Source organism: Theobroma cacao, chromosome 5 (genome assembly GCF_000208745.1).
Source record: "Theobroma cacao cultivar B97-61/B2 chromosome 5, Criollo_cocoa_genome_V2, whole genome shotgun sequence".
Taxonomy (NCBI): Eukaryota; Viridiplantae; Streptophyta; class Magnoliopsida; order Malvales; family Malvaceae; genus Theobroma; species Theobroma cacao.
Genome location: NC_030854.1, coordinates 6,068,347 through 6,086,711, shown reverse-complemented (window position 1 = coordinate 6,086,711; position 18,365 = coordinate 6,068,347). Strand labels below are relative to the sequence as shown.

Sequence of the window (18,365 nt, the reverse complement as noted above, 5' to 3'; positions counted from 1 at the left end):
TATATATGTACTTTAAATATAAATATATTTACTTTTTATTTTGTATTAACATTACAAAAATTATAACTTATAAAATTATTAATTACAATATATATATATTTGTTTATATAAACTTATAACATATAAATCTAAAAGGAAGTTATGAGATTAGAAAAGTTAATTGAGTAATTAGGTACCCATGAAGAAGATTTTAATAATTTTTTTATTTAATCGGATATTTAAACTGGTTAAGGTAATTATAGGTAATAGGAATGTATTGGAGTTAGGGTTAAGATAATAATTTTTAAATTATTTAGATAATTAATAAAGTTAAGATAGCTAATGTTAGGGTTTAAATATCTCAAAATTATAGGGTACCCGACCCGTTGACATTCCTAATCCAAACACCCCGTGTATGTAGGTCTTAAAATGCCGTTCCGAATCTAACCGGGCAGCCCGACCCGAAACACCTCCTCCATAGTCTATTCCGAAGTCCATATCATTTAGGGCACAGACTTGATACTAAGGGCCCGCGAAAAAAAAGCGCCCCTTTCCCTTTCTGGAACTCAAAATTAGTGTTTTCCAGAACAAAATCCCTCATCATTCTTAGCCAGGATTTCCCTCCAATTCTTCAAATTTTCGAGGTCGGTAAGCTCTCTCTTCTTTCTCTTTCACAATTTATGTATATATAATCACGAAGTTCTTCGTTGTGCTTAATAATGAATGTTTAATCTTTTATGTCTAACGTAAGGTTTCCAGCTTATATTGAATTCGAAATATTTGTATGTTTACTGCTTTTTGCTTTTTCTTTTTCTTTTTTATTTTGCTATTTCGTTATTAAATTCCTGAAGCCATGGTTAAATGTTAATGCGTAAATATGGTGAAAATTTGAGAAATATTGCATTTTGCATTTCTAAGGTTTACGGATTTGGTAAATTTGAAATTATATTAGTGTCTAATGGAGGTCTCGTGATTCCTTGATTTGCTGAATGTCAAAAACTGAGTCTGCATATTTTCTTTATGTTTTTACATACTTGAATTAATGCAACGTGGAGTGAAACTGAAAGATGGCGAGCGTCAGCGGTAAAGGATACCTTATTATCCATTTTCTTTGTTCATTGCGGCTTTATTGTTGAATTAAAGAATTGTTTTTGCAAATTTGTTTTGTTTGTTTGCTGGAATCTTTTAATTTTTTCTCCTATTCTTGCTATTTCTATATGATTCTGCCTTTTAGTTCAATTTCTCATTCCTTATTTTTTTGCCTTTTGTTTTTTTTCCCTTTTCCCTTTCGGTGATTGCATTTTCCCAGATACATAATTAAACAATAAAACTGGCCATTGTTTTTTTTTTTTTGGGCAATTGTCCATATCTATTATCTAATTTCAAGAATTTCAGTTTGTTGAGCATCAGAATCCTCTTGATTATCATTCACAACTCTCTTTGCCTGTCTCTATTACTATTTTTACTATTTTGTGATTCCCTTTTCTGAGAATCATTCAAATTGTGACTCCTTTGAAGCCATATTATCTTCATGGCACGGATTCAAACGAAATTCTTATTCTGCAACTCCATTTGGCCTCTCATTTTTGTTTCCTCCTTTCCACATTTGTACTCTTTTCTTTTGTCAATGCTTCTGGCCTCTGTGCTTCCTTCACAGTCGCCTTGCAAGCTTGCTTTATTAGATACCAAAAATGCCAAGGACAAGGGAAGAGACTGAAGAGCAGGTGGACCTTGATGGAGATAATGAACCTGAGGAGACTATAGAGGAAGAGGTTGAATATGAAGAAGTAGAGGAAGAGGAGGAAGTGGAAGTTGAGGAAGAGGTAGAAGAGGAGGTGGAAGAAGAGGAGGAGAATGCTGAGCTTGCTGATGTGCATAAGGGCTCTGATGCTGATGAGGTAATGAATGATCCCGAGACAGAGGAAGAAAAGAAAAAGAAGCATGCAGAGCTTCTTGCACTTCCTCCTCATGGATCAGAGGTCTACCTTGGTGGCATTCCTCATGATGCTTCCGAAGAGGACTTGAGGAGATTTTGTGAATCTATAGGAGAAGTCACAGAGGTAACATTGCTAATTTTACAATGTCCTGGCTGTATTCTTCTTTATTTAGACTGACTAGATACGCATGTAATGACCACAGGTTAGGATAATGAAGGGGAAAGATTCAGGGGAGGCCAAGGGTTATGCTTTTGTGACCTTTAGATCCAAAGAGTTGGCTTCCAAAGCGATTGAAAAACTGAATAATTATGAATTAAAGGTGATGTAGAATCATTTCTTTTTTCGCATCAATGGATTGTGCTAGTAGCATTACAAGATGTGCTGTTATTTGTTTGTGTCCAACACTTATTCTTCTCCCTTTTCCCTGCATTTAAATATCTGTGCATGAATAGATCCTTCATATTTTTTTTCAATTATTTTCTCGCTTGAATCTTATTTCTGTTTTCTTGTTTACTCCTTTTGTCTTCTTCAGGGGAAAAAGATAAAATGTTCAACATCTCAAGCAAAGAATAAGCTGTTCATTGGTAATGTTCCTAGACACTGGGGGGAGGAAGATATGAAGAAGGTTGTAACAGAGATTGGGCCTGGAGTCAATTGTATTGAATTGTTGAAGGTTTGTGTATTAGTGAATATCTAGTCTGTCAATTCACAAATTATAATACTGATCTATTGTAGCATGTGCTTGACATGACAGGATCCAATGAACCCCAGCCGAAACCGTGGATTCGTTTTTATTGAGTACTATAATCATGCATGTGCCGAATACTCAAGACAGAAGATGTTGAAGCCAACATTTACACTTGACAATAATGCTCCGACTGTTAGCTGGGCTGACCCAAGAAATGCAGAGTCTTCTGCTGCTACTCAGGTTTTCTATTTTATGCTTCATTTTTGGCTGAATGATGTGTATCAAGGGTTAGTCTAGTCATAATGTTTGATTTGGTACAGGTCAAGGCATTGTATGTCAAGAATTTACCAAAAGATATAACTCAGGATCGCCTAAAGAAGCTGTTTGAACATCACGGAAAGATCACAAAAGTTGTAGTTCCGCCTGCAAAAGCAGGAAAGGAGGATAGCAGATATGGTTTTGTGCATTTTGCGGAGAGGTCAAGTGCTATGAAAGCATTGAAGAACACTGAAAAATATGAGATTGATGGTTGGATATGCTCCTTGTACCTTCCTGTATTCTTAATGGAGATAAATGGAATTTTTATGATGTTTTGTTGGATTTTCTCTTGTTGATAGGTCAACTATTGGAGTGTTCTCTTGCAAAGCCGCAAGCAGATCAGAAGTCGTCTGGAGGATCTGGCCCACAAAATTCAACCTTAAATTCAAGCTTCCTACCTCCTCTAGGATATGGTTTATTTGGGGGAGCATATGGTGGTCTTGGAACAGGATTTGGTCCTGAAGGCTTTGGACAGGTAAGATACTTTTTTTTAACTTTGTCTTCCATACTTAAGCTTTTATGCTCATTTGTTATTGTTTCTGGGGAGATAATCTGGAAAGAAAGAGTTTGACAGTTTTTTTCAGAGAAACGATTTGAATGTTGCTTATAGACAGTGCTCTTTTGGGCAATTTTAGACTCATATATTTTTTTTTAAACTTTTTGCTCACTGCAAGCCTAGGATTAATGAGTTTAAGTTGCATTGGATGCCTGTTATAGACAGTTCTCTTTTGGGCAATTTTAGAGTCAAAATTTTTTTTTTTGCTCATTGCAAGCCTATTATTAATGAGTTTGAGTTGCGTTGGATGCTGCCACTAGACAGATCTCTTGTGGGCAATTTTAGAGTCATCAATTCTTTTTTTTTTTTTTGGCTCATTGCAAGCCCAGGATTAATGAGTTTAAGTGGCATTGGATTATATCTGGAATTGGCAATATGTGGTCTTGTTTTGAGGTTTCATATCTCTTTGATTGAATTCGGGTTCTGATAACCTAGATGTGCCCTTTAGAGTGTGGTGAAGCAATGTTTGATTAGTGGACATGATGAGTTAGTGATTAATCTAAAATTGGCACGTGCTGCTGTTCTTTGTAGACTGTATATAGTGGGCACTGGTTTTATCCTGCTAGTTCCTCTCTTACTACCCTTGAAGAATGTAAAGGATCATTGCACTTATTAAAGAATAAAAAAACCACCACTGGTTCCTACATTGGGAGTTCCTTTTTTTAGTGAGTTAACAGATATTCTATGATAAATGATATTATTGTGAGTTTACATCATTGTTTTCTAACGGTACGGCATGGACTTTTCAAAAAAGAAAAAAAAACCTGTTAAGGCATGGATTGTTAGAGTAAATAGTTCTCAATATAAAATGCCAATGTTAATTGTTGATCTCCCTAAGGCATATATGCTTAAGAGGTCAGTTTTTTGGAAGGTTCTTTTGTGTATACCTGATTATTTATTTATTTTTGCAAATCTAGCCTCGTTTTATAATGTTGTGCTAATTTTTATGTTACAATTTTGCAGCCGATGATCTACGGTCGAGGTCCAACTCCTGCTGGCATGGCGATGATGCCAATGCTTTTGCCTGATGGAAGAATCGGATATGTTCTGTAAGTTTTAACCATGTTTTTGTAGTCAGCTGCAGACTGTGAGAGCTTATGTTCTTTTTTCATTCCTTTATGTGTGTGTGCACTAGTGGGTGGATGTGTGCGTTTTAGGGTGGGCATTGCATGGGTGGGTGTGCATGTGCTTATGTGTACATACATACACAATCTACTACCTAGTGTTTATTTCTTTAACTAATTCTTTTTTGGCCTTAATATGTAAGCCAAATTGACATTTGACTTTTAGACAAACTTGGTGTGCACAAAATAAAGTGCACATATGTTCTGATCTTTGTCCCTGCCGCCTATTAACCATATAGAGTGATTTGTAATAACTATATACATAATATTTAATAATAATAGACTATTCTTGTGACTTAAATGTATTTATCTTTTTCTTAGTTCTGGATCATGGTACTCACTTGAGGAAATTGTTTTTGTTTTTCTTAGGCAACAGCCTGGAATGCAACCACACAGCCCTCCAGTGCAGCCCCGTAGTAGCAGGGGTGGTGCTAGTGGAAGCGCAAGTGGTGGAAGGCGTGGCAGCAGTGACAGTAGCCGAGGACGTAGTCGGTATAATCCATATTAGTATAGTTTTTATGTCTTCTTCTGTAACCTTATGCGAGAAAAGGAAAGAAATGTATCTGCTTGAGTTGGTATTATTTTTTGTTAACACAATGAATGGCAAGTGTTTGTAGGTGTGTCAAAAACTGAAAGATATTTGGTGCTAATTCCAAGGACTAACTCAAGTTGCACATTGCATCATATATGGTATTTTCTTGTCCCCAACAAATGAGGGACTGGATGTTTTAGTTGAATTAGCTTTATGTTTACAATATATTTATTTACGTATGCCTTGTTTCGCTGTTACTAATAAAATGAGAAGAAAGTGTAGTATTTCATTTCTCGTTTTTACAGCATTGAAATATTATCATAAGCCTCAAATATAATTTAATTCCTCTAACCCGACAGACCTTGTGAGGTTAGGTGCTTAGATTACTTGGATAAATGATTCAAGCGGTGAGTTTCGGTTTTAGATATTGAAAATCTAGCAAATGAACACGTTTCTTTGTTAGGGATGGGAATAGGTATTCAGTAACCCAGGTACGATTGCATGAGAATGTAATCCGGTATCTTATAATATCCGTTTTGGTTTTGGATTTGAGTAGGATTTTAGTATTTTTGATACTCATTACTCGATTATATTATATAAATTATATCTATTATTATATATATATATATGAATGTTTATTATATTACGGTCCATGAGTTTAAAAAAAAAAAAAAGGAAAAGGGACAACAATATCAGCTCTTTGACGCAGTTCCTCAACCATGTCTGGCCCATAATCCCCGTACATTCTTTCTATGAATCTCAAATTATAACTGGTAAAAAAGTTCCTTCAGCAGCACTGTGCCTTGATCTCAATCAACCAAGCTTTTTTTAATATGCACATGTATGTGACGAACATGCATCTTGCTAAGTAATTTGTGGAACTGCTTTGGCTATAAGGCCTTGGTGAACAAATCTCCTACTTGTTCTTCTGAAGAAATATAAGTAGATTTCATGACCTTTGCAAGCACTCTCTCTTACAAAGTGACAGTTCATTTCAATATGCTTTGTTCACTCATGAAAAATTGGATTTTTACAAATGTGAATAGTTGACTAATTATCAAAATAAAGTCTCACTGTTATGCCTTGATTTAAACCAAAATCAGCCAAAAGATTCTTTAACCCAATCACTTCACAACAGGCTGATTCCATTGACCTCTATTCAGCTTCAGTAAAGCTTCGCGCTACTACTGATTGCTTCTTGGATTTCCAATTAACTAAGAAATTGCCCAAAAAAAAAAAAATGCTATACCCTGTTACTGACTTTCGAGAATCAGGGCATCCAGCCCAATCGTTATCACAATAAGCAGTAATTTTCAAGTCTGAATATGCATCCATTAATATACCTTGACCTGGTGCTGATTTCAAGTGCTTTAATGCTCCGTGTGCTGTAAGCAAATGCTCTTCAGTTGGTTGATCCATGAATTGAGAAAGTACCTGAACAAAATAAGTAATGTTAGGTTTTGTAAAGGTTAAGTAAAGCAACTTACCTATTAATTGTCTGTAGCCTGTTGAATCAACCTCTATATTTGCATCAGTTTTCTTCCTTAGTCTATTGGAGTTGTCATTGGTTTTGAACCTAGCAAACCAAACTCTTCTAACAGGTTTTAAGTATATTTCCTTTGACACAGGGAAATGCCTTCTTTCGATCTTGCAACCTCAAGCCCTAAGAAGTATTTTACTACTCCAAGATCCTTCAGCTTATATTGAGAACTTAGATAAGCTTTAACATCACTTAATGCTTGGACTGAAGCACTCCCAATCAGGATGCTATTGACATAAACTAGTAGAGCAAAAAACTCACCATTCTTAGTTGTTAAAGTAAACAACGAGTAATATGATAGGGACTGCTTGAAACCAAAATGTACAAGTGAAGAAGTGAATTTCGAGTTCCACTGCCTTGAAGCTATTGGTAGAGTTAAACCATCAGAGATGTTGAAAAGACAAAGAAAATCATCAAAGCATACAGGTCTTTTCGAAACAAATCTGCCGCCATGTCCTTCAAATAGATCATAGTGATTCTTTTAGTGCTTTAGTCATAAAGGTACATCAATAGGGCCAAATATTCATCAAAGTCGACATTTGCCTTCACCGTCTCAAAAAAAGCATTCATCTTTGAGGAACACATGATAGCTTATTTGTTGCTTTCAATTGAATCTTGTTCTTGTTTATGTTGGTTTGATGTCTTAAATAAAAAGGGTAACACGCAGTTAGTTAAATATTAAAAGGTAGAAAACAGTTAATTATTGGGGAATTGCCCAAATCCTAATGTGGCTAGTAAAGCTATTTGGATATTTAAATTATTAGTATCATTCTGCTATGTCTAAATGTCCATTATGATATTATCTAAGAAGTTCAAGATCAAGTCAAACAACGTAACATGCTAAACACAAGAAGTGTAATCCAATTTGAACTCTTATATTTGATTATGTATATTTAGATTTGATATAGATTGAATTGGATTAAAATTAAGATTTAAGGAGTTATTAACCTATAAATAGGCTCGTCACTTTATTTAAAAATATACATTTGAATAAGATCATCATAGTCACTCTAAATTTGTTCTTTCATAGTTGTTCTTTTAAGGTATATTTCATAATACGTTATCAATACGATTCTTTATCTCAAGTTTTGATATCATTTAATTTTCATCATTATCTCAAACTCAAAAGTTTTCATCATCATCTCAAACTCGAAGTTCAATTTTCTTTAGTTTTCAACATCATCTCAAAGTCAAAGTTTCCCTTCTTTTAAACTTTAAAAAGGATTTCAATTATTGGTCTTTGATTTTTTATTTTAGCAAATAAGATAAGTCACTTAATTTCTTTTTGGTGTTTTCATTCCCTGAAAATTAGCCTTAATATGAATTTGCTATCATATAGTATATATTATGTTTTGTCTCTTGATTGGAAAATGAATTTACTATTATATAGTATGTATCATATTTTGTCCTTTGATTTATTAAATTGGAATGTGAATTTCTATCATGTAGTATGTATCATATTTTATCCCTTGATTTATTAAATCGAATTGAGCATACAAATAAATATAATTATATAGTATCTCTTTGTTCTGGTGTTAGGATATGATTTGCTCAATACATAATTTCTTTGTTTTGATAATTTCAAATATAATTATGCTCAGTATATGTAAATCTGTTTTTAGATTTATGAGATTTTACATAAAACATTTTTAAATTGAACATATAAAATTGACTTTATATGATATTTATTTTGTAACAAGTGGAAAATACTTATACTTTGGGTATCTGAAAATATATTTTGTTTTCAATTTCATATATTTTTGTGATTGAATAAAATAACGAGCTACTAATGGAAAATCATTAATCCCATGAAATCATTTTTTAATTATTATAGTCATAGACGTGGAAAAAATTGTCATAATTATTGCAATTGTAGTGATTACACTAATAATTATTCTAATAATAAAAATATTTTTAATCCATAAGGAGTGGATGAATACTTTTAATTTACCAAGAGTGGATGAATGACGAAAAGATACAAAAAAAAGATAAAAGTGGATAAAATAAAAAGAACATAAAAAATCTTCGTTATCGATGCGATATGAAAGGTCATTGGTCATGTACATATAGTATGACAAAACGTCTTATTGAACTTTATCAAGCATCACTAAAAGATAAAGGAAAAAATATCGAAACAAATTCCGTTCAAGATGATTTTAACCATAATGTAGACATTGTAAAAAAGAAAAATCATAATGAAATTGTATTAATTAAAAATAAATGAAAAATAAACAAAAAAGAAAAAAAAAGAGAAAAAAGGAGAGAGAGGTACGACTGGCAGGGTGCGGACGCACCCTGCCAGCTACCACCCTCACCCTGCCAGACGCAAAAAATTCGCGTCTGGCAGGGTAATGGGAGCGTGCCCCCTTCAACCTAGTATAAAGGGGGCACTGTAGCACTAATCCAAAAAAGGGGCTACAACCTGCAAACCAAAAAATCCTAGAAAATCCTAGCAACTAGAGACTAAAAATCCTAAGCTAAGCCTCCTAGCAGCCGCAACAATCCACAAAAATCAAAGAAATATACCAAAAAAATTTGAAAATACACACAATGAGAGAGGGAGAATTTTTTTGGGTGAATTTTTTGTTCATTTTTTAGGGGGGTTTTGTTGCTGTCGGCTAGGGAGGAAGTTTTGGGTTATCACCGGATTAGGAGAAGAGGAAGCCGATTTGGGAGACACTAGTGGGAAGGAAGAGAAGGGGATCTGTTTTGGGAGAGCTGATCGTTGGGGAGCGACGCCGTCAGTTAGGGAGAGCCGACTGTTGGGGAGCTACGCCGGTGTGAAAGTGAGAGGAGTTGAGAGATTTGGGGAGGAACTGGAACAACGGTGAGAGAGAGAGAAAGGATTCGGCTGGCGGAGGGAGGTCCGACGCGAGGTAGCAATCGACCGTAGGAAGAGAGTGGCAAAGAGAGTCCCGTTTTGGGGCGACCGACGATTTGGTAGAGAGAAGGGAAAGAGTTTGGATTTTAGAGAGAGAAACAAGAAGGAAGAAATGAAGAAAGAAGGGAGGGAAGAGAGTTTAAATACCTAGGGTTAGAAGCATTAAACAACGTCGTTTTGGGCACACCAAGGGCTGCTAAACAAGGCATCGAAACAGTGTGTTTTGAAAGAGGTCTGAGGGCCTTGGGAAGCAGATCAGTTGGAATGGGTCGACTGTCTTGGGCCGTTTTTAGCTCATAAAAGGTAAATCTTTGGCTTTTCTGATTTGGTCTTTGTGATTGTGCTGGGCCCAATGTTAGGTAGGAAGACAAATTATTTTTAGTAGGTTATTAGGTAGAATAAAAGAAAAGATACATATAAAAAATAAAAATGATTAAATGATTAAGTGTCAAGAGAAAAATAGAAATAAAAAAAAACATATACAAATAATAATAATAATAATATAAAAAATAGGTAAAAATACTACATTCAATGATACCAAAAAATGATGGTAAAATATAAGAGTACATATATTCTATATAATAATAATAAAATCAGATAAAATAGTTATTTAATTATAAAAGCAGATCCAAGCATAATATACATAGAGAAATAAACAAACACTTAGTCACATGAAAATTAATAGATTTAGTTTAGTAAATATAGGAAAAGTAAACATTTAATGTTAGGAATTAATTTATTTAGATTAATAATATATGCATATAAGAGGATTGTATATTTTGATTTAGAATATTGTTTAGAAAAAATATGGGTATAGGAAAGGATGAAATGTGGAACATATTTATGAGATACATAGTTATGTAAATTTATGTAGAGACACATAGGAATGAGAATAAATTAGGAAGAATTAGAATTAAAATGTAATAAAAATAAAATATGAAAATATCAAATTGGGTGAAAAGATAGTTCTATATAAAATGGAGATGGGTATAAATGGAGACAGAATGAAAATAAGATAAGATAAAGAATTATTAATAAAATAATTGTTTAATTTAAAACCGATGATGGGATGATCGATCGGGACACAAGAAGTCGCAGTCCCGGGCTAATTTTCCCTAGGTTCAGAATCCGAATCAAGGCTCACCAGTATGATTGGAGAGCCTCGATTTTAAGATCCAGAAATTTTTAATAAATAAAGAGTTTGACTATACAAAAAAATTAATTACTCAATAAAAATAATAAATAAATAATAATAGATAAAAAAAATGATGATAAAAATAATAATAATAATTCGAATATATAGTAAATAATTAATTTGTGAAAATGTAATATACATGACATTAAATAAATAAAAAAATAAAAAATAAATAAAAAATAATAAAAATCTAAGACAATAACTAATTTAAAATTAAGCATTAAATGGAATCATAAACAATTTATTTAATTATAAAAGGAAAATATAAGAGTAACTTAGAATAAAAAATGTAAGATATAAAAAAAATAATAATTAGAAATAAAATAGAAAATATGATAATAAAAAATATAATAAAATGAAAATAATAGTTAAATAATAATAGACAATTGCATTAGTATAATGTATATATATTGCATCATGCATATAAATATTTCTGTTTTCGAGTTGAAGCCCCGATGATGGGATTTTCTGAGGATCTTGCGAAGATGAGTATTTCTCGAAAAGTTCTCTAGGTGAAAAGATATCCCCGGATCCCACCAGTATGATGGGAGGGCTCGGGAAACATTTTTAATAAAAGGCTTTCGCTCGTATTAGGTCCATTATGCACGAAAACGTTATTTTTAAAGAAAAACGTACAATGACCCCGATGATGGGAATTATTCGTTGAATTTGCGAAGGCAAGTTTATCGGATAATTCCCTAGGTGAGAGAACACCCCAGATCCCACCAATATGATAGGTAGATTCGGGAAAACGTCCTCGATAAAAGGTTATTCGTCTAACATTTTTATCTCACGCCATGCATCTCATTTTTCCTCACATTTGCATTCCATCTTAGGTTAAATAGAAGATAAAAGAAGAGAATAATAACTAAAGAAATATAGTGAACTTAAAAATTAAAACCTAATAGGATAATCTAAAAAATGGTACCGTTCATGGAATGGGCATCCCAGGGGTGCTAATCCTTCCCCGAGCGTAACCGTACTCTTAGGCCTAGATCTAAAAAATCGTAGACCAGTTTAAGGTTCTCTTCGACGGGTTTAAAATTAATTTAAAGCTTCGTCGATTAGAATCGAGTCAATAGGTGACCAATCGCACCTAATAAAAAATATTGATGGCGACTCCTATTTTTTAGAGTTTTCACTCGTGTCTGGCAGTCGGGTACCTCGGACTCGCACGTTACGACACATAACCAAGTTGATAAAAAACATTTGAATAGTGCTATTTTTAAAATTTTTTTTTTGCCCTCCTTGAAGGACGATTTAATCATTTTATAAGTAATGAAAATATCCTAAATGAAATTTCTTAATAGTTTGTTGGTATGTTTTAGTATAACATTATTATAAAGATGTTTTTATATATTCTCATTATAGTTAAATGATATATTCTTATTATGGTTTTAATAATAAATTCTATATTTAATATTCTGTTATGTTAACTTGCAATTTGCTTACTATATATCTTAATTTAAAATATGGATATTCATCTAGTTAGATCTAAGATTAATGATGTAAATATATGTCTAGCAGATAGTGCTACAATGCACACTATATATTTAAAGACAAGAAATATTTTTCTCACTTGACAATAGAAGAAACCAATGTTAATACAATATTTGGTAGTACAAAATTAATTGAAGGCTTTGGGAGAGCCAATATTTTACTACTCGGAGGAACAGAGTTTATAATAAAGATACATTATTTTCTAATAAGTCTCAAAAAAATTTATTAATTTTTAAAGATATTCGTCTGAATAGATATTATATTGAGATAACGAATGAAAGAGACACTTAATAATTCTATATTACATCTATTATTTTGGGTAAGAAATGTGTATTGAAAAAATTATCCACTTTGTTCTCTAGATTGTACTAGACAAATATTTGAATAATTGAAACTTATGTTATAGTAAACTAAAAATTTACTAATAATTTTAATATTTGGCATGATCGGTTGGGCCATCTCAGGTCAATAATGATGTGAAAAATTATTGAAAATACATGTGGTCAAGTATTGAAAAACCAAAAGATTTTTTAATCTAACAAATTCTTATGTGCTGCTTACTTTTAAGACAAATTAATTATAAGACTATCACTAGCTAAAATTGAGATCGATTCCCCTACATTTTTAGAATGTATTTAGGGTGATATATGATGCATCGACTAGATGATCATGTGTGCTTATTATTAACTTACAATTTGACATTTGTAAGATTACTCGTCTAAATCATCCATTTGTGAGTACATTTTCTTGATTATGCAATTAAGACAATTCGTCTTAACAATGCTAGTGAATTTACATCTCAAGCTTTTAAAGAGTATTGCATATTAGTTGAAATAACAGTTAAACAACCTGTTGCTTATGTTTATACAAAAAAAGGTCTAACAGAATTGTTTATTAAACACTTCCAACTAATGGTAAGGCGATTGCTTACAAAAACTAAGCTCCTCATTTCTGCTAGGGGTTATGCAATTTTGTAAGCAGCAACCCCTGTACACATCAAGCCGACGAGTTATCATAAATTCTCTCATGTGCAATTGGTTTATGGTTCAGAACCAAATATTTCTCATCTAAAAATTTTTGATTGTGTAGTATATGTCCCAATTGCTCCACTACAATGCACAAAGTTAGGTCTTCAAAGGAGGTTAGGAATATATGTTGGATATAAATCTTCATCTATAATTAAATATTTAGTACCATTTATAAAAGATTTATTCATTGCAAGGTTTGCTGATTGTCATTTTGATAAAATAGATTTTTCAATATTAAGAGGAAAAAATAAGCAACTGAAAAAAAGAAATTTCTTAGAATGTATTATTATTATCTAGTTTTGATCCTCACATAAAACAATGTGAATTTGAAGTTCAAAAGATAATTCATTTGCAAAATATAACAAATAAGTTGCTAGATGTATTTATAAACCTAAAGAGAATAACTAAATCTCATATACCTGCTTGTTATGAATGTTAGTTCAATAATAATGTGAAAATATCCAAAGAAGGGGTGAATTGGATTTTTAAAAATTCTTTTCTTAAAATCAAATTTCTAATGAAGGCAAGCTAAAAACAATTTTCATAAACTTGTTTTTCAATCAAAGTGTCAAAGTAATTAGAAGAGTAAATTAAAGAACAAACAAGTTAAGAATAAATTTTCAAAACTCTTCAAAGTAAAGTAAAATGCACACAAATAATTAGTGATGAGTAAAAAGAAAATGCACAAGAAATTTATAGAGGTTTAGCCCTTCCTTGGTGCCTACGTCCTCTTCTTAACAAGCTAAGGAGTTTAATACATTATTAACTAAATTCAATACAATACCTTTTCAAAGATCAAGCATAACCATTGCTTTTTCAAGGTTCAAGCACAACCTTTAAATATTACCTTTTGAAGGCTAACGTATAGCTTCTATGCCTTTCAAGGATCAAGCATAACTTCTAAATACTACATTTCGGGGGCTAAGGTATAGCCTTTTCTCTTTTACAATTTTGAGTAACAAAGATACTTTTAGAAGGTGGGTTTTGCTAAGTAAGTACAACGTAAATAAAGTGTAATGAATACAAAGAATAGGAGTGATAGCACAAAGAATTTGAAGTTCAAAAATAGCTTAAAAGCTAAGTGGAAGAATGTGTTTTGCTTGCTCTAACTTGGTTTCTCTTTCTTTTTCTTCTTTCTCTTTATAAGATTTGATTCTTGAGTATTTGATGTTTTTCTCCACTCTTCTAACCTTGTAAATGTGTTGGAGAAGCTTTGGAGCTGTTGGAGAAGGTTTGGTGAAGAAAATAGCCGTTTTGTTTTTAATTTTCGTGTGTAATGGCTAGTTTTGGATCAAATGTATTGATACATTTTGGAATGTATCGATACATATGTATCGATACATTCCAAAATGTATCAATAATGTATCCATATATTTTGGGCAAAACCATTATATTTAAAATGTATCGATACTTTTGACCAAAGAATTGATACTTATAGATTAAAACATAGTAAATTCTTCTTTTTGAACCAAATTTGATGCCAAATACTTGGACATTTCAAAATCAAATGCAATGGAGGTTTAGAACTAATTTAAACAAGTTTAAAAAACTATTCGAACAAGTTTAAAAATCATTAAATCAATTTCAAAACTCATTCAAATAATTTTGAAACTTTTCACATGGAAACACTTAGGCAGTTCAGAACTTATTTAAAAAAGTTTAAAAATTATTCAAACAAGTTGAAAAACTCATTCAAGCAACTTCAAAAATTATTCAAACAAGTTCAAAGATCATTCAAGTAATTTTGATTACTTTTCACATGGAAACACTTATGCACTTCAAAAGCAAATGTATGAAAGTTAACATTCATAAATTAAGTTCAAAAACATATTTAAACAACTTCAAAAATCATTAAATAAGTTCAAGGATCACTCAAATAAGTTCAAAGATTATTGAATCAATTTTGATCATTTTTGTCATTTCAAACCTATAATAATTTTAAAGCTAATTAAGCTAAAACAGCTGCAAAAACTCCTATTAGAATTGATGTCTATGTAGAACAAGGCATGCTAGAAATGTGAGAAATCAATAAGTTTCAAAGATAAAATCCTCAAAAAAGAAAAGGAACAAATATACAAGATGGTTAGAAAGAGGAAACAGAAACTCTAAAAGAGACCTTTGACATAATTGATAAAATCTCATAAGAAATTCAAGTACCTGAAATTATTGAAAATGAAGAGATCTCAATAAATTATGTCATAACGAAAAATGATGGAACCGAAATAAAATAAAAGTTGACGATATTTTTGAATATAATATAACACTCAATATTATAAAAAAATGAATGACAATCTTGAACCTACGTATATTGAAAAATGTAGACATTGAAATGATTGGTCAATGTAGAAAGACGTAATCAAGTTGGAATTGAATTCATTTGCAAAACATAAAGTTTTTGGATTTGTAATTCGTACACTAAATGGTGTAAAACTAGTAGGATATAAATGGGTATTTGTGCATAAATAAAATGAGAAAAATGATATTGTGAGATATAAAGCACGACTTATCGCACAAGATTTACCTAAAGACTTGTTATTAACTATGAAGAGATATATTCTCTTGTGGTGGATATAATTATATTTCTATATTAATTAATCTGGCAATACATGAGAAGATTGAAATACGTCTAATGAATGTAGCTACAACTTATTTATATGACTCACTTAATGTCAATATCTATAAGAAACTTCTTAAAGTATTTAAGTTGTCTAAACCACATACACAATTCTCGAGATAATTATTGGATCAAATTAAATCAATATGTATATGGATTAAAGCAATCTTATGTCCATGTGTTCGGATCTGAATTTGTCATAATTGTTGTTTATATTGATGACTGAAATATTATTAGAATTCTTGAAGAGTTATCAAAAGCCGTAGATTATTTAAATAAAGAATTATAGATGAAAACCTTGGAAAAACAAAGTTTTGTTTGGATCTTTAAATTGAATACTTGATAAATGAAATTTTTATCCATCAATCAAATTATATAGCAAAAAAGCTAAAACGATTTTATATGGATAAAACACATCAATTGAGCTCACTAATGGTTGTTAGGTCATTAGATATGAGAAAGGACTATTTTTTACCTTATGAGGATGATGAAGAACTTTTTGGTCCGAAGTACTATATCTTAGTGCAAGTGAAGTACTAATGTATCTTGCTAGTTATACAAGACTTAATATATCATTTGCTATAAATTTATTAACAACATATAATTCTTTTCCAACTCGAAGACATTAGAATATAATTAAACATATACTTCGATATTTTCGATAAACAATGAACATAAGCTTATATTACTCAAATGTATCAAAAATCAAATCTAATTGGTTATGCAGATGCAAAATATTTATCTAATCCACACAAAGCTTGATTCTATACAAGTTACTTACTCACATATAGAAGTATGACTATTTCATAGTGTTTTTAAAACAAATTAAAGTTACTACTTCTTTTAATCATTCAAAAACTTTACTAATTCATGAGGCAGGGCATGAATCTGTTTGGTTAAAATCTATAATTTAACATATTTGAAAAATATGCGGTTTGTCAACCAAGAAGAAAATATCAACAATATTATATGAGGATAATACTGCTTGTATAGCCCAATTAAAAGAAAGATGCATTAAAGGCGATAGCCCAATATATTTCGTCAAAGTTCTTCTTCACTCATGATCTTCAATAAAATAGTGATATTAGTGTTCAACAAATTTGTTCAAGTAACAATCTAGTAAATTTATTCACTAAAGTTCTTCTTATTGCAATGTTTGAAAAATTGGTACAAAAGATTGGAATGTACCGTTTTAAAGATCTTAAAAAATATAGTTATCAATGGGAGTAAAATACGTACTGTAATCTTTCATTCATCAAGATTTTTCTCATTAGGTTTTTCTTGATAAAGTTTTTAACGAAACAGTATTTCAAAAGTATATTCTTGAAAAGAATTATGTATTTTTTTTCTTTCACTTGGATTTTTTTCCCATGAGGTTTTTTTTTAGGAAAGTTTTAACGAGACATTTTTTTAATACAATGGACATTTAAGGGAAAATGTTATAAATATATATGCAAATGACCATTTTGTTATGTTTCAAGAAGTTCACACCAAGTCAAATAGCATAACATGCCAGATATAAAAAGTGTAATTTGATTTGAATTTTTATATTTGATTACGTATATCAAGATTTGATATAGATTGAATTGGAATAAGATTATAATATAAAGGGTTATTAATTTATAAATAAACTCTTCACTTTATTTGTAAATATACACTTAAATAAGATTTTTTAACTTTTTCTAAATATTTTCTCTAATAGTTGTAAGTTATATTTCATAACATATTCTTCTGTTTTTTTCAACTACTCTCTTTGACTTTAGAGTGTATATAATGTTTTAGTCAACCTTATAATTCTTGTTCATCAATGTATTTCCATGATGAATGCATTGTCACTTTTCTGAGTTGAAACTGTAACCATATGGTTCTATAACTTGTGGCATTTTACAATCAAGTAGATTTGTCCCTTGAAACTGTAATTAATACAATTTCATGATTGTGCGTAGGGATGTCAATGGGTCGAGTACCCTATAACTTCGAGGTACCCCGAATCCTAACCCTATTAAAAATTAACTACCCTAACTCTATTAACTACCCGAATAATTTAAAAATTATTACCCTAACCCTAATACATTCTTACTACTCTATAATTACCCTAACCCGTTTAAATATCCGATTAAATAAAAAAATTATTAAGATCTTCTTCATGGGTACCCAATTACCCAATTAACTTTTCTAATCTTATAACTTATCTTTAGATTTATATGTTATAAGTTTATATAAACAAAGGTATATATACTGTAATTAATAATTTTATGAGTTATAATTTTAGCAATGTTAATACAAAATAAAAAGTAAATATATTTTTATTTAAAGTACATATATATATATACACACGCATACATAAAAAATACTTGAATATATATAAAGTAGTAATTATATTCCTTATACATGAATTTAATATATATAAAGTATATATATTGAAAGACAATTACAAGTTAATTAATAATAATAGGTTTCATTAATTAATTAA

At 31.0% G+C, this 18,365-nt stretch overlaps 1 protein-coding gene across 3 annotated transcripts; it reads left to right on the top strand.

Annotated features, from left to right (window-relative positions):
• LOC18598251 (heterogeneous nuclear ribonucleoprotein R) lies at nucleotides 473-5,339 on the top strand. 3 transcript variants are annotated; one of them, XM_007027702.2, is made up of 9 exons: nucleotides 473-623; nucleotides 1,637-2,039; nucleotides 2,119-2,235; nucleotides 2,449-2,589; nucleotides 2,671-2,844; nucleotides 2,925-3,132; nucleotides 3,222-3,397; nucleotides 4,442-4,527; nucleotides 4,972-5,339. In XM_007027702.2, the coding sequence occupies exons 2-9, from the start codon at nucleotides 1,671-1,673 to the stop codon at nucleotides 5,108-5,110; spliced, it is 1,410 nt and encodes a 469-aa protein (XP_007027764.2). In that variant the 5' UTR covers nucleotides 473-623; nucleotides 1,637-1,670; the 3' UTR covers nucleotides 5,111-5,339. The 3 variants fall into 3 exon arrangements, with proteins under 3 accessions (XP_007027764.2, XP_017977844.1, XP_007027767.2); XM_018122355.1 differs by having other exon boundaries at nucleotides 480-627; XM_007027705.2 differs by lacking the exon at nucleotides 473-623 and having other exon boundaries at nucleotides 1,316-2,039.